General features: G+C 37.3%; 1 protein-coding gene across 1 annotated transcript in view; it reads right to left on the bottom strand.

Moving 5' to 3' along the window:
- The window catches only part of LOC106133251 (bicaudal D-related protein homolog), a 105256-nt gene that overhangs the window by 3975 nt on the left and 75778 nt on the right, over positions 1 to 25503 (bottom strand). Inside the window, exons 6-8 of the mRNA XM_013332914.2 lie at positions 12055 to 12275; positions 1163 to 1315; positions 17 to 121 (exon numbers count right to left, since the gene is read on the bottom strand). Of these exons, the coding sequence (XP_013188368.2) occupies positions 17 to 121; positions 1163 to 1315; positions 12055 to 12275 (479 nt within the window). The remainder of the gene's footprint in view (positions 1 to 16; positions 122 to 1162; positions 1316 to 12054; positions 12276 to 25503) is intronic.

The raw sequence follows: 25503 nt of genomic DNA, 5'->3' as shown, positions 1-25503 counted from the left end.
ATATAACGGTACAAACCTGCCACTGCTCGAGCTGTTGCCCGAGGTCCACCTTCTGCCGGACGGCTTCGTACAGCTGGCTGTTGGCCTGCATCAGCTCCACTCGTGTCTTTGCTAGGGCCACCTGGAATAAGAACAATATTATCGTTGTCAGAATTATCTTTTATTAAATTTTTGAACATGTACAGAAATCCTTTTTATATTAGTAGTTATTAAGTTTTATATGACCATTGGAGTAACTTTAGTCAAAGATTCCCTAGGGTATTATGGGGAATACTGATGATTCGATTTGTCCTGTTTATGAACTAATAGCTACTATTGAAAAAAGGTTCAAAGCACGGTATTTGCTATGCTCAAGTTTCATGAGTTACTCCATTTGAACTTGAGATTATTTTATTGGTGAAAGCTCTCGATAGCCTCGGCCGGCTCCTGCCTGGCCCGGGTCATTCAGAAGGCTGCTTTAGTTGGCGTCGTTCAAGTCATCTCACATAATCTCCAAATTATTGAAGGTTAAGCGTTCGGTTAAGCTTCCGTTACATGATTCTTTAACTGTTTCGACTTTTGGATGTTTCAACGGCTACTTGATGGAAAGCTTATAATCATTACCTCAGCGGCTTTCTTCTTCTCGATGGCCTCGTCCCGCTCCTGCATGGCCCGGGTCACCGCCTCGTCGTTCTGAAAGCTGCTGTAGATGACGTCGTTCAAGTCACTCTACATAATCTCCAAATTATTGAAGGTTTAATACCTTACTTGTTATTTTTAACTGTTCCGTCATTCTGGATGTTTCATGAAACCTAAAAGTCTAAGCTGCAACTGCTACTTGATAGAAAGGTTATAATCATTACCTCAGCGGCTTTCTTCCTCTCTTTAGCCTCGTCCCGCTCCTGCCTGGCCCGGGTCATTCTGGAGGCTGCTGTAGTTGGGGTCGATCAAGTCATCCCACATAATCTCCAATTTATTGAAGGCTTAAAAGCTTTAGTTACTTGATTTTTTAACTGTTTCGACTCTTGGATGTTTTATGAAACCTAAAAGTCTAAGCTGCAAAGACTAGATAGAAAGCTTATAATCATTACCTCAGCGGCTTTCTTCCTCTCGATGGCTTCGTCCGTAGCTTCCGTTACTTAAAGTTTAATCTGCTACTTGATGGAAAGCTTATAATCATTACCTCAGCGGCTTTCTTCCTCTCGATGGCCTCGTCCCGCTCCTGCCTGGCCCGGGTCACCGCCTCGTCGTTCTGGAGGCTGCTGTAGTTGGCGTCGTTCAGCAGTTTGTCGCGCTCTTCAGCTGCGGCGCGCAGTTCCACCTCCGCTACTGACAGCTGGAAAATTAATAGTTATATATGAAGTAATGTGAATCTTTTAACATTATAGTTTTCTTTCTACTTAACAACATTATACATTGTGCTCTGTGGTGCCCGGCACCAGTACAAAAAAGAATAGGACCACTCGATCTCTTTCCCAATGGATGCCGTAAGAGGCAACTAAGGGATCGGCTTACAAACTTGGAATTCTTTTTTAAGGCGATGGGCTGTCACTATTTGAATCTCAATTCTATCATTAAGCCAAATAGCTGAGCGCGGCCTATCAGTCTTTTCAAGACTGTTGGCTCTGTCTACCCCACAAGGGATTTAAACGTGACCATATGTATATATGTTACTTAACAAATTTGCACAGATCTTCAGGATGTAATATTTTTGGGACCATTTGTTAATGGTCAATGTCAATTTTGTGAGGCTACGGGAGGCGTAACGTGTATCGTCAGGCCCTCTAGAATAGGGGTTGCGTGAGTACCTAATACAGAACAAGTAAGGGACACTTATTAGATTTACATGAACGTAAAAAGCGACTAAGGGATAGGGTAATAAACTTGGGAGCTGGTGAGCAAGCAACCTGTCACTATGTTAACTCAAATCTTTAAGCCGATACAGCTGAACGTAGCCTCTTTTCTTTTTTGTGAGTTCGTTGGCTCTGTTTACCCCGTAAGGGGCAAAGACAAGATTGTAGGTAGTCAAGAAACCATGTTGGAGAAAGTAAACACGAGGGCAGCGCACTCCTCCCATGATTCGACTCATATATTTTAAGTGTACATACATACATACATACATAAAATCACGCCTCTTTCCCGGAGGGGTAGGCAGAGACTACCTCTTTCCACTTGCCACGATCTCTGCATACTTCTTTCGCTTCGTCCACATTCATAACTCTCTTCATACAAGCTCGGCGGTTTCGGGTACTTTTGACCTGACCCTTTACCAGGACGTCCTTAATTTGATCAAGATACGTTCGTCTAGGTCTTCCCACTCCGACCTTTCCCTCCACACTCTCCTTGTATATCTGCTTAGTCAACCTGCTTTCATTCATCCTCTCCACATGACCGAACCATCTTAACATACCCTTTTCTATTCCTGTAACTACATCTTCTTTCACATCACAACATTCCCTTATCACGCTGTTCCTTATCCTGTCACTCAATTTCACACCCATCATACTCCTTAACGCTCTCATTTCCACTGCATTTATTCTGCTTTCATGCTTCTTTTGCCATACCCAACTTTCACTCCCATACATTAATGTCGGGACCAACACGCCCCTGTGCACAGCCAGTCGAGCCTTTTTGGATAGTTTCTGACTGCTCATAAAGGCATGCAAAGCTCCATTCACCATGTTCCCCGCGTTCACTCTCCTTTCAATATCACTATCATACTTGCCATCTGATGTAAACTTTGATCCTAGATATACAAACTCTTTCACTTGCTCCACTTTTTCTCCTCCAATCAAAATATTACCTGCTGTCATTTCTTTCTCCATTTCAAAAACCAGTGTTTTAGTTTTACTTACGTTCACTTTCATTCCTTTCTCTTTTAAAGCTTCATGCATACAGTTTACCATCTCCTGTAACTCCTCCGCTGATGACGCCAGTATAACCTGATCGTCGGCATAGAGCAGACATTTGACGAGTAACTCATTCATCCTTAATCCACTTTTAGACTCTTTCAAATCTGTCAAACAGCTATCCATAAATAGGTTGAACAGCCACGGTGACGCAACACATCCTTGCCTAACGCCTTTCTCAATCTTAAACCACTCAGTGTGCGCTCCGTTTATCCTGACACAAGCACTCGAATCCTCATATAAGGATTTCAGTGCTCGTATTAAGAGACTGCTCACCCCATGCATAGAAAGTGCTGACCACAATTCATTCCTCTCAACTCTGTCATAGGCCTTTTCCAGATCTACGAATGTGCAATAGACTTTTTGACTCTTGGCCAAAAACTTTTCGGCTATGCACCGCAAGGAAAAGACCTGATCAGTACATCCCATTCCCTTTCGAAATCCCGCTTGAGCATCCCATATTTTGTCATCAGTTTCATTCCTGACTCTATTAATCAATACCTTAGCATACAATTTGCCGACGACGCTAAGCAGGCTTATACCACGATAATTTTTGCAGTCCAGCTGTGACCCTTTTCCTTTGTAAAGTGGCACGATAACAGCCTTACACCAATCTTTTGGTACTCGGCCGCTTCTCCAACACAAATTGAAAAGGCAGTACAACTGACTAGCTACTACGCCTTTTCCTGCTTTAAGCATCTCGACCGACACTCTATCACACCCAGCAGCCTTTCCCGCTTTCATACTCTTAAGTGCTTCCACAATTTCGAACATTTCAATTTCGCCTTCCATCTCATTCTCTTTTTCTTCGCTATAGCAGAAATCTTTCTTATTTCCTTCCTTTTTTCAAATAAACTTTCAAAATAGTCCTTCCATATCTTTAGTACACATTCTTCTCCTTTCACAACGCTACCATCCTGGCATCTGATCCTAGTCAGCTCTCTGGTTATAGTATTTCCTCGGGCTGACCTTACGGATTTCCAGAATACTTTCAGATTTGACTGAAAGTCTTCTGATAGCCTTTTATCAAAATCCTCTTTATACTCTTCTTTCTTTCTAATCACAGCTTTCTTAACCAGATCTTTCATTTTCTTATATTCCTTACGTGCTTCATTCACATCTTCATCTATAACCTCTTGCATTCTTAAGTTAGCTTTTGCTGCTAACAAATCCAGCCATGCTTTCTTCTTTAATCGCACAAGTTCTTGCACATCTTTACTCATCCACGCATTTTTGTGATTTTTTCCTTTCCTTCTTCTACTTACACCACACACTTCAACAGCTACTTTCACAATTCTTTCTTTAAATTCCTTCCATCCATCTTCAATATCGCTCATTTCCTCTAAATCTTCAAATTCATCCTTCAGTCTATTAATATACTTCTTACCTACATCCATATCTTGCAAATTTTCTACTTTTACTCTTTCCAAAGCGCTGGTTTGCTCCCTTACCCTGTGCCGCCAGCGATTGAAGATACCCCTTATCCGGGATATCACCAGTAAATGGTCCGAGTCAATGCCAGCACCGCGATATGCACGGGTATCCAGCACTTTGTTCTTCAATCTTTCATCTACAATCACAAAGTCTATCATACTTTTTAAAATACCTTCCACTCTTGTGTAGGTGTGGATCTCTTTATGTTGAAACATTGAGTTCGACACAAAAAGATCCCACTCTAGACAAATTTCTAATACACTTCTTCCATTATCATTCACCTTTTCGTCACCAAACGCACCAAGCACCTTTTCATATCCATCACGCTTTACACCCACCCATCCATTAAAATCACCTAACATAATAATCTTCTCATTTGGCTTGGTAACTTTCAATACTTCTCTTACACTATTCCAGAACTCCTCGTTTTCGCTTTTTGCTGATGTTGTACCCCTCGAACCCACATCCCAAGGTGCATAAACACCTAGAACGAAGATCCGAGTGATTCCAACTTTCAGCCTAATCCATAGAAGACGAGGGCTGACACACTCATACTCATTCACGCACTCAGCCATTCGTGCAGAAAGAATTAGACCGACCCCTTGACAGCCTCGGCTGGTACTGGAAATTCCAGACCAATACGCCGTGTAAGGGCCGTGCTGCGTCGCGTCGCATCCTTTCCGCTTCGTTTCATTCACGCACAACACATCCAAACGTCTTTCATCCATCATCTGGCATACTTCCTCAATCTTATCCTTCATTCCTCCTCTTACATTCATCGTCGCAAAGCGGCTTTCAGCAGACCGCATACCGCTCCCGCCGGGAACAAGACGTGATGGGGTGCGGACACCATCGCCGCCATCTAGGTGCTCTTTCAAAAAATTTGCATCCATGCGATTCCCACGAGACGCTAGGGAAAAATTTTGTCCGCCCCAGCAGAGCCCCGCATGCCAGGGTAAGGCTAGCCATTACCTGGGGGTCGCCCAACCCCATGGCGGAAGTGGCACGCTCGAGACTAGGCTCGCCCCTAGCCATGCATCCATCGGCGCGGCAGACCTTAGATTGGCAGGGATTTACATTAAAGAGGAATCCCAAGTCTATCCCTTAGTCGGCTCTTACGACATCCGTGGGAAAGAGATGGAGTGGTCCTATTCTTTTGTAATGGTGCCGGGAACCACACGGCATATTTTAAGTGTACCTACTTTCAAACAAGATTAATTAAATTCTTAAATTAATAAACACAAAATGGTGTGAATGACAGCGATCTCACACAAGATCTCACGTGTCACACGTTTAAAAGTTCAGCGAATTACGAACTGCATTGTCTTTGCATACAAGGTGTAAAAAACATTCAATTGCGGAATTATCCAATTTGTGGATCTCTTTAAGACAACCCATAGGACAATTAAGGGTAGATTATTGTTAAACGGTTAAAAAAAATAATTTTCATATCTTATCTATTACTAGCTGTGCCCACGACTTCGTCCGCGTGGTAGTTATTTTGGGCATCATTGAAGGATGATGCCCAAATAGGAAAATTATTCATCCTTGAGGGATTTTTTTACATTTTTCATTATTTGTTCGCTCCTAATAGTTGCAGCATTATATTATATAGCCCAAAGCCTTCCTCGATAAATTCAAACAAAAAGATTTTTTCAAATTGAACCAGTAATCTTGAGATTAGCATGTACATAGAAACAAACAAACTCTTTAGCTTTATAATATTAATGTCGATATTAAAAAAAAATATATATATAAGGTTGAGATAACAATTTTAAATATTTTTCTACCTATTCATTTGTTTTGTTGTGTTAACACTCATTTCAAGTATAAAAAGAGCAATCTCTCTTTTAGTTAAAAAGAGTTACCTACACTATTTTAGTATCAAACACAGTGGTAGGAAAATTTTACTGTTTATTACACCCTATCACGCTACCGTTTCCGTAATATTATTTTATTGTTGTGTTACATAATCATACGAAATTTTATATACTATTTATAGAATATGAATGTATATAATCGTAGTTACGTCATCTTACATTAATTGTTTGAAACATCGCTAGGTCATAATTGCCCTGTTTTTTATATCATTGCATACATCCAAGATATAGAATTCGTCTTTTATCAAGAGTGAATGTACATACACACATACACATAATCACGTCCATATCCCTTGCGGGGTAGAGAGAGCCAACAGTCTTTAAAAGACTGATAGGTCACGTTTAGCTGTTTAACTTAATGACAGAATTGAAATTCAAATAATGACAGGTTGCTAGCCTGTCGCCTAAAAGAAGAATCCCAAGTTTATAAGCCTAACTTAGTCGCCTTTCACGACATCCATGGAGATGGAGTGGTGCCGGGAACCACATGGCACAAATACCTAATAACTTAGGAACAATCATTGATGGTCGCAGTAAAATTCGATCCTTTGCCTCTTTCATATGAATCAGATAACTTTACCACTCTAACACCGACGCTCTCTAATAATATCCATAGAAATCGATGTGAATTTTCAACATGCTTTTTTGTACAAATTAATTCAATAACTTTTTCGCACTAGAAATTAATTATGTATTAAGGCGGGTTCTCACATTGGCACGTCTTATTCGCTAGCGATGAGTTCTGAGCACGCGACGCGCTACTTTCTTTTTATTTTCCTCAGTTTTAGCGATGATATCATCATCATTTTGGAGGTCAGAAAATACATTATTAGCATACGTTTTAAGATCCGTAGCTTTTAAAAGGACATCGCTTTTTATGGCAGTATTTTTAAAAATAAAGTTTTATTCTTCATGGTTTTTTTAATGTAGACAATGTGCATTCGTCCACGATTTGGATTTAAGTGATCTATATTTGTAAATTGACGTCCGGTGAAAATGCTGCAGTGCAGTTTGTTCCGCCGCTTCTTCTACACATGCGCTTTGGAAGCGGTAGTAGTTATAATTAGATTTTAGTGATGTGACGTCAATAATTGATACCTTGTATCCAATTTTGAGAATAAATCTATTCTATTCTATTAAGATAGATAATTAATTTATTTGATTTGCTACATACAATTTACAGTATTATTATGTTGTAAGTAATGTCTGTTCTGTTGTAAATCAACCACAAAACCTACAGGATGACAGAAAAAAGCGATTACAATAATAGACTCTGTTACCACGAGTTTAAATCCTTTTACTTCACGCCCTTGGTCCAACTATAGATGTTTTTTTTTATGTTAATAATATCATCTAAGTATAAGTAATCTGGTAATTTTAACCTTGAGGACACAAAAGAACCAACAAGGTCAGCTTTCACGGTTGACCGTCATAAAAGTAATGCGTTTGCCGGTAAAAAGATTATTTAAAAACATAATACGTTTGAGAACTTTTCGTAAGTTCAGTTTTGAATGCGGAGAAATTATTTTGACGGCCTCTGTGGCGCAGCTTGTCTGTGACACCGGAGGTCCCGGGTTCGAATCCCGGCCAGGGCATGATGAGAAAAGAACTTTTTCTGATTGGCCTGGGTCTTGGATGTTTATCTATCTATATAAGTATTTATTGTAAAATATAGTATCGTTGAGTTAGTATCTCGTCACACAAGTCTCGAACTTACTTCGAGGCTAACTCAATCAGTGTAATTTGTGCCGTATATATTTATTATTATGAAACTAGACAGAAATAATGGTTTACGTGCAAACCTCAGTCACAAAATAGCAAACTTGCTATTATTATGCACAGTTGTGCATTAAAAAAAATGGCCATTGGGAGGTTTTGAAAAGAAAATAATTGAAAAGTAAGTAGGTAGATGAAGGACAAAAAATCTTACACTAGTTAAGTAACTTAGTACATTTGAGGTTTTGAACTACCTCAAGCAAGGATTATTAACATCACCTTTTTTTACCCGCGACCCTCCCCGCGTGAGATCCGAAATACCTACACGTATTAATTCAAACGCGGCAAATATAAATTCGAAAACTTAACATACATACATATAATCACGTCTATATCCCTTGCGGGGTAGACAAAGCCAACAGTCTTGAAAAGACTGATGGGCCACGTTCGGCTGTTTGGCTTTATGATGGAATTTAGATTCAAATAGTGACAGGTTGCTAGCCCATCGCCTAAAAGAAGAATCCCAAGTTTACAAGCCCATCCCTTAGTTGCCTTTTACAACATCCATGGGAACGAGATGGACTGGTCCTATTCTTTTTTTTATTGGTGCCGGGAACCACACGGCACTTAACTCGAAAACTTTACACAGCGAGAAAACACAAAGGTTACCGCGATCTCTAACCTCACTTTCCTGCGAACCTTAGTACTTAGTGCCCGCTCAGGTCATTCACCTTGACGTCATGTTCGTGACGTCACGCGGGCCAGTGCGGCAGATCGCAAGGCAGATTGTACTTTGTAAGTAGCTATTGTTACGTAACATCACGTCTGCGGCACATTTCTGACGTATATTTTTTCATTTATTTATTTATCCATAAACATATGGTCACGTCTATGTCCCTTGCGGGGTAGACAGAGCCAACAGTCTTGAAAAGACTGAATAACCACGTTCAGCTATTTGGCTTAATGATAGAATTGAGATTCAAATAGTGACAGGTTGCTAGCCCATCGCCTAAAAAAGAATCCCAAGTTTGTAAGCCTATCCCTTAGTCGCCATTTACGACATCCATGGGAAAGAAATGGAGTGGTCCTATCCTTTTCTGTATTGGTGCCGGGAACCACACGGCACTTATTTATCTATCTATTTATTTATTTACTTATTTACATTTATTTTTTTATCTGTCCATTTTTTTTTTATTTATATAAAAGCCAGGAAGATGATTAATATTTTTATGCGCTAACTTATTTGGCGGACGGGTTTTCGATACACAAATGTTTATAATCAAAAACAAATCTACTTTACAATCTCATAGACATGTACGAGTGAGGTCAATCGCTAATTGTGAGGACATTTAAGGGATGGGTGGGCGAACACGTGGGCTGACCCTGACTCACCTTAATGTGGTCATAAATGTCCTTTGACTTCGTAAATGGAGTTTCTATATTATGGTAATCATGATATTGTTAATCAAAAATTATGCATACAAAGTATAATATTAACTGACTTATCTGGCAGCTTCACCCGCGTGAATTTAGCGCTATTTCGCTATTAAGCGACGAAATTAGCGCCACCAACAAAATAATACAGGTTATTCGCAAATCCCACGGGAACTATAGTTTTTACCGGGATGAAAGCTACCTACCTTATGTCAATACAGTCTTTTCGATACTGTTGGCTCTGTCTACCCCGCAAGGGATATAGACGTGACTTATATGTATGTTAAATGACGATAAGATGGCTTCTTTAAGCACCTTAATTTAGTATTCCGCAAAACGTGACGATACCTTAATAAGATTTAGAAAGGCTAATCTTATAAGGAGATTAAGTAGGTGGATGTATTTCGTGTGTTGCTATATAAGTATGTTTATAGGATTGAAATTATGGGTTTACGACGCAAAAGGTGTATGTTATTATTTGATACTAAGGCGTAGAACAAGGCATCTTACATTAAGGCCTCTGGAAAATACACTATATTACCTACATAGTGCATTTTCTAGATTATCTAGCTTGACTTTATACTTTGTGGATTCATCCTCTCGACATGACGAATCCATCTACGCATTCATTCCTAATACAATAACAATTTTTGACACCATTAAATAACGACTAAGGGATAGTCTTTTAAACTTGGGATTCTTCTTTTAGGCGACGGGCTAGCAACCTGTCACTATTTGAATCTCAATTCTATCATTAAGCTAAAACAGAAGGCCTATCAGTCTTCTCAAGACTGTTAACTCTGTCTACCCCGCAAGGGATATAGACGTGATAATATGTATGTTAAATTACATCCTAGATATTTATTTAGTCCAAATTTTGTTAAGCATATAACTGTATCAACTTAACCTAATTATCATCATCATGATGGAACATGACAGTATTCTAACAGCACACGTAAAAAATCAATTGAATTAAAACGTGTCAATCGATACTATTCAATCGAATTGAGAGTCGATTGAAATACCGTTCGTTACAGCGGCCCGAATCGATTTATTCCGATGAAATCGATTCACATTTTACGCGTAATGTAGTTGTACTGTAACTCAACTGTTTGAGGTAGGTAGTGCTGTGGTCATCAGCTTAACTTATGTCTCTCATCCTTTCTCTCCGCTTCTGACCTTGATTCAGGAATAGGCAAGTCAGGTAATTACACGAAGCTATTCCCGTCCGACCTTCTCTTAACCGATGCTTTTACGGCGAGCAAAAACCTCGTGAGGAAATCTTCACATTCAGGCAAATGCATGTGTAACCATGATCGATCCAATACAGGTCAGGTTCTCCTGCATAGATTGTGGAGGTCAGGTGGGAGTCGCTTCGTGTAAAAACCTGACTCACCCAACTAGGATCCATGGTCAAAGACATACCCCAGGCTACTCTCCAAAGTGGTGAGGACGACTGGGACTAAAGTCAGGAAGAAAATTCCTGTCCGACCTAAGTGACCCTGTTAATAGGGGAATCTAAGCTAGCTTGGATCATGGTTGTTGTAAGACGTAATGCCAACCATGGACCAAAGGTGACTGGCGTTGCCATATATTTTTCAGCATGACACCATTACGACCAAGCTTTGAAAACACCTGACTTACTAAAGCTAGGATTATGGTCGTAAAACCCCGGGCATCTCTCCAAAGAAGATTTAACTGTGATTTACTCCAGCCAGCCTCTTTAGCATGGCACGCGCAAAAAACTATCGCTGTTCTGTTTAACATACATACATATGGTCACGTCTTATATCCCTTGTTAGGTAGACAGAGCCAAAAGTCTTGAAAAGACTGATAGGCCACGCTCACATATTTGGCTTAATGATAGAATTGAGATTAAAATAGTGACAGGTTCTTTGCCCATCGCCTAAAAAAAGAATCCCAAATTTGTAAGCTTATCCCTTAGTCGCCTTTTACGGTTAAAGATTTTATTTATTTCTCAAAAAGAATGATTACATTTCATTCACTTACAGAGAAATAATAATACTAACTACTTACAGTAATTAATGTGACGGCGAGCTAAGTACATATACGTATATAAGTCGCAAGTTAACAATAAAAGATATTGACATAAGTTTCGAAAATAAAACAAAAATTACAAGCCATTTTATAAGTAGGGTAGATTGCCGTAGTAAGTAATACCGGCAACCGGTACGCAGCGCAGGAGTGAGGGTACTTCACACGTTTACGCTGCTGATGTTTATTAAGGTTGCGATCATAGACGCAGGCGATTAGCGGATAAGTAGCGAGTTAATAGTAGAATGTATATTTGGTTGTTACTACTATTTTATTATTTGTGAATTTAATATAAATGTTTATAGTGTTATGTTATATATTTGACTTTATTTAATTAAGTATTTTTATTTTTCTTCATTTATCTAAATAAAGTACGTTTATTTATTACAATATTGTTTTTAAATATACCTTTATTCAATTTATTCAATTTTGATTTTCCAAGATATATGAGCCTTTTATGACATCTATGTGAAAGAGATGGAGTGGTCCTATTCTTTTTTGTACTGGTGCCGGGAACCACACGGCGCGTTCTGTTTAACGTCATAAAAAGCGAAACTGCTATATATTTCGCGCGATATAAATGTTGGCGCGCTTTGCTAAGGGGGGGAGGAAGGAAAATAAACTACTCAAGTCTAAGAAAAGCTTACCTTAGAAGATAGTTCAGCAATGAGTTCATTCTTCTCGTCTATCTGTCTCTCTCGCTCCAACGCGCGGCGAGCGTGAGCGGCGATGGAATCCCTGACTCTGGATCCTTCCAGAGTGGCGTAGGCGGCGACTGCGTCCGCGCAGGCAGCGGCCAAGGCGCCTCGACGGAGAGTCTCGCCCTCATCTCCGTCCAAAGATGTGAGGGAGAGGTCCGAGTGCAGTCCTAGAAAAGAAATATAATAATTAAGACTTTGGTGGTATAGTTTTATTGCTTAACAAACTGTAAAAGTAAACGTATTAACATACCAATGAATAAAAAAAATGGCGGAGAAAAAAGATGAATGGACGCTCCACTTCTCTGTAATTCTAGATTAAGCTCTTAAACTTAAGAAGAAGAAGCAAATGTGAGTAGTGAAATAAAAAAATCTGGAATTAGTCATTGATAAAATGTGGACTAAATCAGATTCCTGCGTTTTTCTGACCCTCTTGTCTGACCGGATTGGCTAGGATTTTAAAAACGTACCCGCATTAGTCTATCAGATTTCATCTTTTTTTTTAGTTAGTCTCGGTTTGGCCCTTCGCAGGAGGGACCCAGGGTCTGCCTTCATTCATAAGAGAAAGAAGGCGTTAAGACTTACATCTGAACATCATGCTAAATTTCTACATACATATACATATGGTCACGTCTATATCCCTTGCGGGGTAGACAAAAAAAAAAAATTGGTTTTATTGACTCATTTCAGCAACATATTATGTACATTCATCGTTCATATAAAAGGTGTTAATACATTTTCTAATCTGGTCCAACGCTCAGCCATCCACCATCAAACTAAGAATAAACCTGTATCTTGATTGGTAGAAGGCATCACGGAAGATCCGGTAGGATGTAATGATGTTTGTTTATTTAAGTTGAAGTAAAATGTACACTGATTTAATAATTCCCAAACTAGACGAATCTGTATTCTGGGAATTATTTTGAGTTACACAACAGTTAACTAAGGATAGAGTTTTATTAATATGTATAATTGAAGATAACTTAAAACTATTGCAATAACGCTCTAGACCGCCTTGTGGTAACAATTTATGTACAACGATGTGAACATCGTATATATTAATAAGAAAAGATACGTGGACTAAGTATATTAAATAAATTTCATTAATTATTGATATTATTTAGGCAATAGATTTTCCGTGTCAGAGTAATTTAATGTCAAAAGCCACTCTTTAATTTTAAATTTGACAACACGTTTTGTGCAAGGGTATATTTTTAATATTTTATTGGCCTTATTATACAAAATACAGCTAATTACTTCAAAATGCCGTGCAGCAAAAACAGTCCTATGTGGTGGTGTAGAACATACTAGGTCCCATCTACGCTTTCGGGTATGTAGTGTCGGATCATACACCAACTGTGAGTGCTTACGAAGCAGCAACATGGAGATAAATAGTTGCCTGACTGTCATGATTGATATCTCTGAAAATAGTTGTTGAGTAGGGAACCGAAAAGGCTTTTTGATCATAACCTTAAGGACCGCTCTTTGCGCTCGCTCAAGCGGTAGCAGCGTTGTTTTTACAGCTCCACCCCATACTGCGATACAGTACGTTAAAATGGATTGGCATAGCGCAAAGTATACAACCTTAAGGGTATTTAAATCGGCAACAGAGTTTAAATTTCGGAAAACATAAATGAGTTTCCTTACTTTGTTTTTCAAAAAAGCAATATGTTGGTCCCACTTAAGATATTGATCTACAAATATTCCAAGATATTTAGCGGTTGTGGTCCTTGATATGACTGTGCATGTGCACAGGGAGTTATTATTGAATGCTCGGCATTTATGAGCTTTAAGTGAGAATTCATTATCTAAAGGTATAAAATAAAGTAAATCTAAAGGGTAGAAGCATTTATAGCAAAGGTTATATAGTTGCTTTTGGCTAAGTTTAAAGTTAATAAATTTGAATCAAGCCAGGACATAACTGTGGACAGAGCTAATTCTGCATTTGAAAAGGCTTCACTCCAATCCCGACCGTTTATAACAAGTGCTGTGTCATCTGCATACGTGTATATTTGACAATTAGGTATGCTTAGTTTACAAAGGTCGTTAATATATACTAAAAAGAGGGTGGGACCGAGAATTGAGCCCTGCGGTACGCCGAAAACTAGTTCATGTTACATAATTATGAGTAACAGCTAGAATACTTTTTGTGTTAAAGAGTGTAAATAAAAAATAAAAGTAAAGAAAAATAATATTAAAACTTAGTAACTTATTTGATACGTAGGCGATACAACTGCTATAATATAATAAAGTATATGACATATATGTAAAAGAGGATAAGACGTCGCTAATACTGATGATTATTAGACAGATATTATATTATTAGACAGAGCTAACAGTCTTGAAAAGACTGAATGGCCACGTGCAGCTATTTGGCTTAATGATAGAATTGTGATTCAAATAGTGACAGGTTGCTAGCCCATCGCCTAAAAAAGAATCCCAAGTTTGTAAGCCTATCCCTTAGTCGCCTTTTACGACAGCCATGGGAAAGAGATGGAGTGGTCCTATTCTTTTTTGTATTGGTGCCGGGAACCACACGGCACTGCTACATTTCTAAGGAATGTAATTCAATTCTGTTCATGGTGTACACATTCAGTTGCTTGAATGTGGAAACCTTACCAAAACAAATATAAAGTATTTTGTGTTTTCCAAAACCTGACATCAAACATTTAAGAAAATATTAAACTAACGAACATATTAGTTTGAGTATTTGAAAAAAAATATTTCATCCCTCGTCGGTGGTCTCACGTTAATCATAATCAAAGAACTAATTAAAACAAACACTTTAGTCAGCATTCCGTCCATTAAGATACCAACGCGCAGGTCATTCCCATAACTGACAACAATAGCTTTGAACAATGGCCGATTCGCGTATTGAAAACGACATAGATGGTTAATCACTGCAAATGTGGAATTATGTGTTAATGTGTCAGAATTACGGCGAGGGATAACATCGTGAGGAAACCTGCACATTCAGGCGACTGGATGTGTAACCATGATCGATCCAACGCGGGTTTTTTTTTCATTTTTTTTTGCATATTTGTTGTCACTCTAAGTTTATTTATTACTTGTGTAAAGCAGCTTCCTGGTTTGTGTGCTATTTGATGCATCTTCAAGCCAGGTTACATACATACATACATACAATTACGTCTATATCCCTTGCGGGGAAGACAAAGCCTACAGTCTTGTAAAGACTGATAGGCCACGTTCAGCTATTTGGCTTTAAGATAGGATTGAGATTCAAATAGTGACAGGTTGCTAGCCCATCGCCTAAAAGCAAAGTCCCAAGTTTATAAGCCTACCCCTTAGTCGGCTTTTACGACATCCATGGGAAAGAGATGGAGTGGTCCTATTCTTTTTTGTATTGGTGCCGGAAACCACACGGCACCAAGCCAGGTTGCTAGTGTTTATGCAATGTGATGACGCAATTGGTTTATTCTATATTCATATTTATATATATTTATATTATATTATTTATATTATATTAAATTAAATTGAAATTTAAGACAAAAATAAAATAAAAATAAAAATTCGTTTATTTCTTTTACAACAAAGTGTACAATGATACATTGTTAGGACTCTCTAGTAAGCAAATAATGCTTGTGTCAGAGAACCCTACTCTTTCTTAACATACATTACTAACACTTGTTGATAATAATACAAAATAAAAATTTAAATTTCCATCCTTCCAACTAAGTATGTGTGAACATATACAACTATATACACATACATACATATTACATATACTTACATACAGTATATACATACAATACAATTATATAAATATTATTAATTTTAGTATGTGTGTGTACTGGGTAACTTTGAAAAAGAATAAAAACAAATGGGATGTAAAATATATTTCAAGTTATAAGAAAAATTTAATTAATCAGTACTTCTATATTTAAATACACACACATCTATATTTAAATAATTGAGGTAGCCTTCTGGTTTGATTGCCATTTGATGCATTTCAAACCAGTTGGCTAATGCTTTGCTTGTTTGACAGTCACAAATGGTTTATGATATATTTATATATTATCCAACACGGGTTAGGTTCCCCTGCTAAAGTTGCGGAGGTCTGACGGGAGTCGCTTCGTGTTAAAATCTGGCTCACCCAATCCAGGATGCGTGGTGAATGGCATAACCCGGGCTCTACTGAGTGGTGAGGATGCAACCAGGTCTAAAAGCCAGGAAGAGAAGTGTCAGAATTGTGGTTAAAGAACTTTATTTCTCAAAGAAATTTACATTTCACTTACAGAGAAAACATTTAAAGTAAATATGTACATTTGTTAGTGTGAGCATTCAAATACATATTTTCAATAAAATAAAAATAAGTCGGTAGTTGCGTATAAAGCCGCTCGCTGCTAACCTACTAAACAATTAATATTAGATAGAGTGCAATTCAGATATTTTTATTGCACTTCTCAATTTGAAGTTGTTGCGTTTAGGTATTGCTGACCTGACGGGTGAACGACCTGAACGTGGCCAGTCTTTTCGAGATTATTGGCTCTGACTACCCTGTAAGGAATAAAGACGTAATGATAGAGAACACCCGCGGCTCTGTTCGCGTAAAATGGAAAATCTCGTTATTTTCCCTTTCCGTGGAAATTTTGAAAAATTCTCTCTTGAGTGCACGCCTTCACCATTTATTCTCAGAGCACTTCTATAATTATCATTTATACAATAAAATAAAAAGAAATTTCAAGGAGGTTGATGACCTATAATGTTTATAAATTTCGTAATAACATATTTTTATGAAAGCAGAATGGGTGAAACAGTCAGTAAAGTAATGGAAATTATTAAGGAACTTGCTAAGTCAAGGCTTCTTAGGATATATCATCTAGGTCAGGGGCTAGCAATTTTCTGAATCTCTATTCCATTAGCCACGACATCCTAATGCTTAACATTGCCTTCGAGTCTTGTGGCTCTGTCTACCCCTTTGGTGATGAAATCGTGATATGTGTAAAAAATAACGTTGATTTATCCCATTAGACTATGAAACTTAATTCGGGGCTAGGTTAATTTGTGAAAAAGACATACGAAAAACATAACTCATTCTTTCACAGTCGAGTTAATGATTGTAACAATATTGTAAGGTAATGACACGGGACAGCATGGTCAGTTACGCAACAGGCAAAATGAAAGACCCCTACCATGGGTTTTGATTCGCTAGGTCGCTAGCGATTGTAGTCGATTTCTAGTATTTAATACTTAGTACTTTACAAGTTAAATACGAAAGTTTTTCTTTGTTAAAAAAAATTATGTGTAAAAAAATATTTTAGTTAAGTTTTATCGCTTACGGTACTTAGTTAAAGTTTACTGGCATCATCTTTTCATTTGAGCATTACCTACTAATTAGTTAAAATAAAATTTGTTTTTATTAAATTAAATGTTGACAAAATTGGGCCGCTTCCTTGCATTTAAAGTTACACTTTTTTACAATCCTCATTCAGTCTTCTTCTTCCTTCTGGCTTTATCCTCATCCTCACCACTCTGGAGAAGAGCCCGGGGTATGCCTTTGACCATGGATCCTGGATTCAGTCAGGTGCAATCTTTATTCAGTCTATCAGTTCTATAACAATTTTCGAAACGCACGAACGCTATCGACTATCGTTCGCAAACTCATGGTAGGTTCACTAGCCATGCTCCGCGGGTTCACTTTATTGCTGCACTTTGCTATTTGGTTCAGTGCGCCCATGTGGTCTTCAATGCAAATGGCCTGCGCTTAACATGAATGTCTATTTCATTGGTCTACCGTAAATCGTCCGCGATAGCGTGGTTAGAAGTCTGGTAGTACGGTAGGCTCAGAAGATAGCTGTTCCACCTCGTTTTGTGTGTGCTGTGGTCCAGGTATTCTCTGAGCCGTGTGTACAACCAGACTACTAACTTTTAATATCTTCAAATTTGTTCTGAAACGTAAAACAAAAAATCCCGTGGATATTTTGATAAATTTTCTCTTTAGTGCACTCATATACACAGAGCACTTCTATACCATACATAAATATCCCTCGCGGGGTAGACAGAATTTAGGTCCGAATTGTGAAAGGTTGCTATCCCATCGCCTAAAGAGGAATCCCAAGTTTGAAAGCCTATACCTTAGTCGCCTTTTACCACATCCATCCATGGAGTGATTCTTTTTTTTTCTATTCGGGAACCACACGTGATGTACATTGTTCCGAAATGTTCCATCTCATTGGTCACTCATTTCGACTAAGGTTTTAATTCTTTTTTTAGAACTTCCCCTATTTGTAAAACCTTTCACAAAACCTTTCACTTCCATCTTAAGTAGCGAGATTATCTTTTAGTCTGCTGTAGTATGTATCTGTACCAACCTAACCTATTACTATTTGATATTTCATACTTCATCCATCCCTTTCCAGCCTTCTAGACACGGGATATTACAAGCATGGATATTACGAGCATAGATTTTTAATTTAGTTAAACACAACTATTTTAATGTTTGTAACAAAATGACAGACATTGATCTACATAGTTTGTCTATCAGCTATTTATTCACTAATAAAATAGTTACACTAAAACCATAAACATGAAACACTTAGTAAAGTATTTATTCCAATACTGCGTAAGATATGCAAGATATGATACGCATCTACGCATATAATCTTATGCAGTATTGGAATAAAGGCTTTACTTCATATCTTACGCAGTTCTTTTACGACATAGTCGTATGTCGTTTGCGGTCTTGATGAAACAGAATAAAACATGATTTTCTTTTAATAATTTATGCTTCAATATACAGTTATGATTTAGAAATGTGAAAAGTGGTATCGCCCTTCAAATCTGAATGTTCGATAAAGTCAAAATGTAGTTCTACTAATATTTTGTTTAACATTATCGTTTCAACATAATAGTATCGTTTTTATACCAATCCGTCTCTTATTTTTTTATTTTATTAGTGCGGAATGGCATAGTTTTTGCCGAGAAATTAACATTTTTAATTGCAAGGAATGTTATATTAAACATACACATATACACACATTATAACAGATAAACTTCTATTTACCTTATGGGGTAGACAGAGCCAGCAGTCTTTTTTTTTTTTTTTTTTTTTTTTTTTTTAAAAGAGAAAAGTAAAGACTGAAAGGCCCCGTTCAGCTGTAAGGGTGAGATTCAAATAGTGACACATTAATACTCCATCGCCTAAAATGAGAATCCCCAGTATACTAGGCTATTCCTTAGTCGCCTTTTACGACATCCATAGAAAAGAGACATATCATACAGGTGGTCTATTTTAAATTTTCTTTAATCCGTCTGCAAAACAAGTTTCAACTCGTATAAATACTCGAATATTTACACACAAGATACAGCTCAGTTCAAACATCGCCGATTTCCACGCATAGCGTATCTTGCAGACATGGATAGCAGACCTTAAACTGTTAGATCACTTACATCAGCTGTGGAAACCACAATAATTGACTGACTGATAAACTATTACCGATTGCGTTGCGTTTACGATCAATACTGTAACTGTGACTACTGATCCAGTTATGAGAACTAGTTATGGTTGTATGACATGACGGCTTATAAACTTGGGATTCTTCTTAAAGGCGATAAGGCTAGCAACCTGTCACTATTTGAATCTCAATTCTATTATTGGGTCAAGCTTAACGTATCATTTATATATTTATGTATATCAAGGAAAATAAGAAAAAAAACTTAAAATAAAGAGAAATTCAGTACAAGGGCACTACTTATTTCTAGAGTTTCTTCCAGCAATATAGCATCATATATCCCCAAGGTTTCAGTGGTCAGACTGAAGTCGCTTCGTGTAACCTGACTTATCCACTACAGGATCCTGCTCACAAGCGTTCACCAGACTCTTCTCTAAGTAGGTGAGGATCCATACAAGGAGAATGATGTATGAAAAAAGTAGAAAACGTACAAAAAAAAAAAACAAGTAAGTACCATTTCATGTGTTAACTCGTAACACAAAAAAAAAAACAAATAAATAAACACAATTTTCTAACTCACTTCGATGCTTAATCTGTGTAATTTGTCCCGCAATTTATTTATTTATGTATATTTCTAGATTTTCCTACGATGTTTATCATACGAGTATGTAGGTACGTAATTACTTTTCATGCCGTATTTATTCTACATAGTAACGTTTATAAACAAATGACAGAAAAGACAAATTGCCCGCATTTAAATCGAACAAAATTGCGGATCCGAAGCTTTCACTAGCGTTCGCCGGCGGGTTTTCTCACTTTCCAGCATTATGTTGTTGGCGTGAAGTTAAGAGTCATCTCAATAAGGAACTGGTAGGTAAATATCTAAATCTGTTTTATGTTCTTAATGTTATTCATTGTATATGTAAGTTACAGATGGCTTTAAAAACATTAAGACTACATAAATCATATAAGTTAATTAACATATCGGGGTAGTTTTCAGATATCAAAGTAATAACAAATTTAATACAAAAGGTTTTTAGTTAATCTGATACTGGAGTTAGATATAGATAAATATGAGTATATAGTATAAAGATAAGTAGTAGCAGCGTAAAACAAAATATATATAGGTAATTTGCGCACAATACTTGAACGGTGAATTCTTTTCCTAGGTCATTAAGAAACCTTCAAGCCATATTCAGAATCTCTGACCCAGCCGTTTGACCTGTGCAATATGTTAGGTAGACAAACGTATTTTGATCAAATTAAGAGTACCCGAAACCGCCGAGCTTGCATGAAGAGAGTTATAAATGTAGATGAAGCGAAGGAAGTATGCAGAGATCGTGGCAAGTGGAAAGCTGTAGTCTCTGCCTACCTCTCCGAAAAAAGGAAAAAAGCGTGATTTTATTATATATGTATATGTATGTTAGACAGTCAATCACCGTCCATTTTTATACAAAAAGCTGCCAAAAAAATGACGCTCGTTTTTAAAAAAAGAAGAAATAAATTGAAAGTCTTAAGAAGTCATTTAAAAAAGTATGAAAACTAAAACTTTCTCGAAGCAACAATATACGAGTACACTTTCCTCTGCTTTTATATAAAACGTAACATTATCACCTTCGTATTGTCCACGGTACATTACACAAGGAAGTGTTAAACAAGATCAACGTGCGATGATGGAGTGTGGTACAAGTAATAAGAAACCGCGTAGGTCCGCGTTGTACTAAAAATGCCTTTTTAGTGAGAATTAAAAAAAAAATAACTTGTTTTTCTAGTTCATCATTCTATTGTTACTAGTTTCTAGGTTGTAAATCTTCTGAAATATAAATTATCTAGAAAAATCGGGACAACGTCCATACAAATAGGAATTTTGGTAAATCCTTTTTCAGCACATAAGGAACTTACATGCTAAACATCAAGAGCTAGAGGCTTGGCTGTTCTTTGTCAGTCAGTCAGTTATTCAGTAATGGAATAGTTTTGTAAATATATATAAAGTACCTAGTTAAAAAATGGTTTGGTCAAGCCCACCATAAACCGACGTTCTTTTATGTAGATAATTATGAATGTGGATAAAGCAAAATAAGTTTGCAGGGATCGTTATAAGTGGGCGTAGTCTCTGCGTATCTCTCTAGGAAAAAGACGTAATTTTATGTATGCAAGTACGTACAAATGGGATTATTGATAGAATTCCTTTTAAGGCGTTGGGCTAGCAATCTGTCATTATTTGAATCTCAATCTATCATGAAGCCAAACAGCTGAACGTGGCCTTTCAGTCTTTACGAAACTGTTGGCTTTGTCTGCCCTGTAAGAGATTATAACGTGATATGTAAGTAAGTATTTATAAAATAATTAAGTGTATTACAGCTCAGAGTCTCTACTGCATAACAGCTGAAAGTTACAAAGAGGGTGAGCCATATACCATTGTCTATCGCGTTAAAAACTTAAATTTGACATTGCATTTAAGACTTTATTACGTCAATCCATCGATAGAAGCCTGTATTCTTCTTGTCAGATGTCTATAAACGAAGGAGAACGCTTCCGCTTATGAATTCCACCACGGACACGCATAACTCTGGTTGCAACATCGCATTAGGAATTATACAACAAAACAAGTGCGATGGCTCTTGAAAGTCATTCTTTTAAAACTATTTATAAATGCTTTAAGTTGGTTGCAGAACATTGGTGCAATATTTCTATTGGTGCCGTGTGGTTCCCGGTACCAAAAGTAAAAAGAAAGGAACCACTTCATCTCTCTCTCATAGATGTCGTGAAAGGCGACTAAGGGATAGGCTTATAAATTTGAGATTCTTCTTTTAAACGATGGGCTAGCAACTTGTCACAATGTGAATCTCAATTTTACAATTTTGCCAAAACACAGCTGAACGTGGCCTAGGGATATAGACGTGATTGTATGAATTTGAGTTTTAAGTAGGTACAAATAACCTGTCACTTTTTAAATCTCAATTCTATCATTTAGCCAAACAAACAGCTGAACGTGGCCTGTCAGTCTTTTCAAGACTGTTGGCTCTGTCTACCCCGCAAGGGATATAGACGTGATAATATGTATGTATGTATGTAAATCAAATAAACTGTGGTACTTTTGCGTTCTGTGGTGTTTCTGAATACCCTTAAATTCTCTCTCTCATCTCGAATTGAAGATTGCTCTTACTAATTCCGTGGTATCATCAAAAACTGTATTACTTAACATACTTTTATTATTAAAATATTAAAACTTATATATAATTATATATATGTTAAGTAATAAATTTACACAATTTGTATACCTATTATCACAGCTAATAATATACTTCACGTCGAATAATGAAAAACGTGATTGTTTACTAAACGTCCTTACAGACTTCAAATTACGAAACTGTCAACAATAATAGTTATCTTTTTGCAACCAAATTACGTCTCATCATACATATGTTTAAGCATAACCATTTTAAACAACGGTTATCCAACATTAAATCTGTGTAACATCGTATTATATCGTTCGTGAAAAACATAAAGGTACAGACACATATACATACAGACACAGTAGGGTAAGTGCGAGTTACTCGATCAAACGCGTTGAACAAGTAAACGCGAATTCGTATGTGATTTATGTCGTATACACATATATGGTAATATTGATATTTGTTTTTCAAACCACACTAATACATAAGGTATTCGACTGACAGGGAATGCCTTGTGGCAATAAGTCCACCTGTAGTACATTTTACGTACATAAAGTTTAAATAAATTAAAATAAGGTGAATGACATTTTATTGACTATGCTTCTGTCAAGTATAAAAACCCTTTGTTGAAAAAACATTTTAAAATCAAACATTCAAAAAAATCTTATAAGTTTTTTTTTACATTTAATAGATTTGAGTGCGTTTGACCTCATTCTACCTGAGCAAGACCCTACATAAAAAGGAAGTATGTCTGTACCCTTATAATGTTGCCTGGATGGCGTTTCATTGCGTTTTATTTTTTTTTATTTATGTATGTAATATTATACTTAAATGTACACCACCACATTAATGTATATGTGTCGATACCCTTACGGTGTTACAAGTGTAACTGGATTGTCATTGCGTTGCAAAAACCTTATTAGCGTTCCAATCGCTGGCTTTATAAAGCGTTTTATTCAAGAAGTTAATTTTTTGTTGACGTTATAAGTAACATCGTGAAACTATAACAATGAAAAATGTTATCTCAACAACTATGGACATCTGGTTGCGAGCGGCTGAGGTAATCGCTTTCAGAGACAAAAAGCTTTATTAAACATATTAGAGATCAAATTATATTTAAATTAATTGATTTTATTTATATGCCGTGTGGTTCCCGACATCAATATAAGAAGGAATAGGACCACTCCATCTCTTTCCTATGGATGACGTAAAAGGCGACTAAGGGATAGGCTTATGAACTTGGGTTTCTTCTTATATATACAACAAGTGTTTACTAACAAGCTCGTGATCGCTAGGGTAACGATCGTGACGGCCGTGCCATGCTCTGTGCTGTCGTGATCGCGATCATTCAGCAATGATCATGATAAAACTGCGACCTAAATCCGGTAACAGTTATTGTGCGAATGTAATGAAATAGGAAAAAAAACTCTAAAGTAAAAATATTTCGGAAGATGAACTCTTAGAAGATGATCTTTATGGAAAAGTTCTACGGACTGTTGTGAACACTGGATTTCGTCAAGCAGTGACTACATTTTTCCACATGCCATGATTTCTGATTGATATAAAAAAGAAAAACGGCCTCTGTGGCGCAGCGGTAATACGCTTGTCTGTGACACCGGAGGTCCCGGGTTCGAATCCCGGCCAGGGCATGATGAGAAACGAACTTTCTCTGATTGGTCTGGGTCTTGGATGTTTATATATCTAAGTATTTATTATAAAACATAGTATCGTTGAGTTAGTATCTCGTAACACAAGTCTCGAACTTACTTCGAGGCTAACTCAATCTGTGTAATTTGTCCCGTATATATTTATTTATTTAAAAACATTTTTGTAATTCATCTACATTCAATATTCTTGTCATGCAAGCTCATCGTCTATAGGTAGGTACTAATATTATAAAGCTGAAGAGTTTGTTTCTTTGAACGCGCTAGTCTCAGGAACTACTGGTTCAAACTGAAAAATTCTTTTTGTGTTGAATAGACCAATTATTAGGCTATATAACATCACGCTGCACCTATATGAAGCGAAGTAATAATGGAAAATGGAAAAAAAACGGGGAAAATTATTCATCCTTGAGGGCTTCAATGATGCCCAAAATAACTATTCCACGCGGACGAAGTCGCGGGCACAACTAGTTTGAGGATATAGGTACTGACGTAATCCTTTGTCAGGACGTACCCGACTCCATCAAGCTTTTGGCCTCTCGCTCATCTCTGCGTGTTCCCGGTCGCACCCTCCACAGAAGTGTTTCGGGGCCCGGGGTCCGCCTTCCGACAGTCCACTTGGTCCGGTTTTCGGCGTCCTCGGATTCCAGTCCATTGGCCCGCTTATCATTGTTAACAACGTCCTGCCATGATATTTTCGGCCTTTCATTAAGCCTTTGGCGTCCATTATTTTAATTCTTCGTTTAATTTTTAGATGAAATATGTGGATGAAGCGAAGGAAGTATGCAGAGAGTGGCAAGTGGAAAGAGGTAGTCTCTGCCTACCCCTCCGGGAAAGAGGCGTGAGTTTATGTATGTATGTATGAAATATGAGGTATCCCAAAAGAAGGTCATTCTGTCAAGGAAATCCCAAAGGAAGAAAAATTCTGTCATAAGTATATATATAGGTAAATTACTAGTACTTAGGACTGGACAGCCTAGATTTGCCTTAAACTAATTCCTTAAATCCGGTTCTTGATTAACAATAACAATCTAAACTCCAGCCATTTTGTATGACTTTCAAACTCACCCACACAATACAATACCGTTTCAAAATTGAGGTGACCATTATACAATTCACATACAAATCACAAAGGGTTGATTTGGC

This window comes from Amyelois transitella, chromosome 22 (assembly GCF_032362555.1).
Source record: "Amyelois transitella isolate CPQ chromosome 22, ilAmyTran1.1, whole genome shotgun sequence".
Classification (NCBI taxonomy): Eukaryota; Metazoa; Arthropoda; class Insecta; order Lepidoptera; family Pyralidae; genus Amyelois; species Amyelois transitella.
This window is presented reverse-complemented; position numbering and strand designations above follow the sequence as displayed.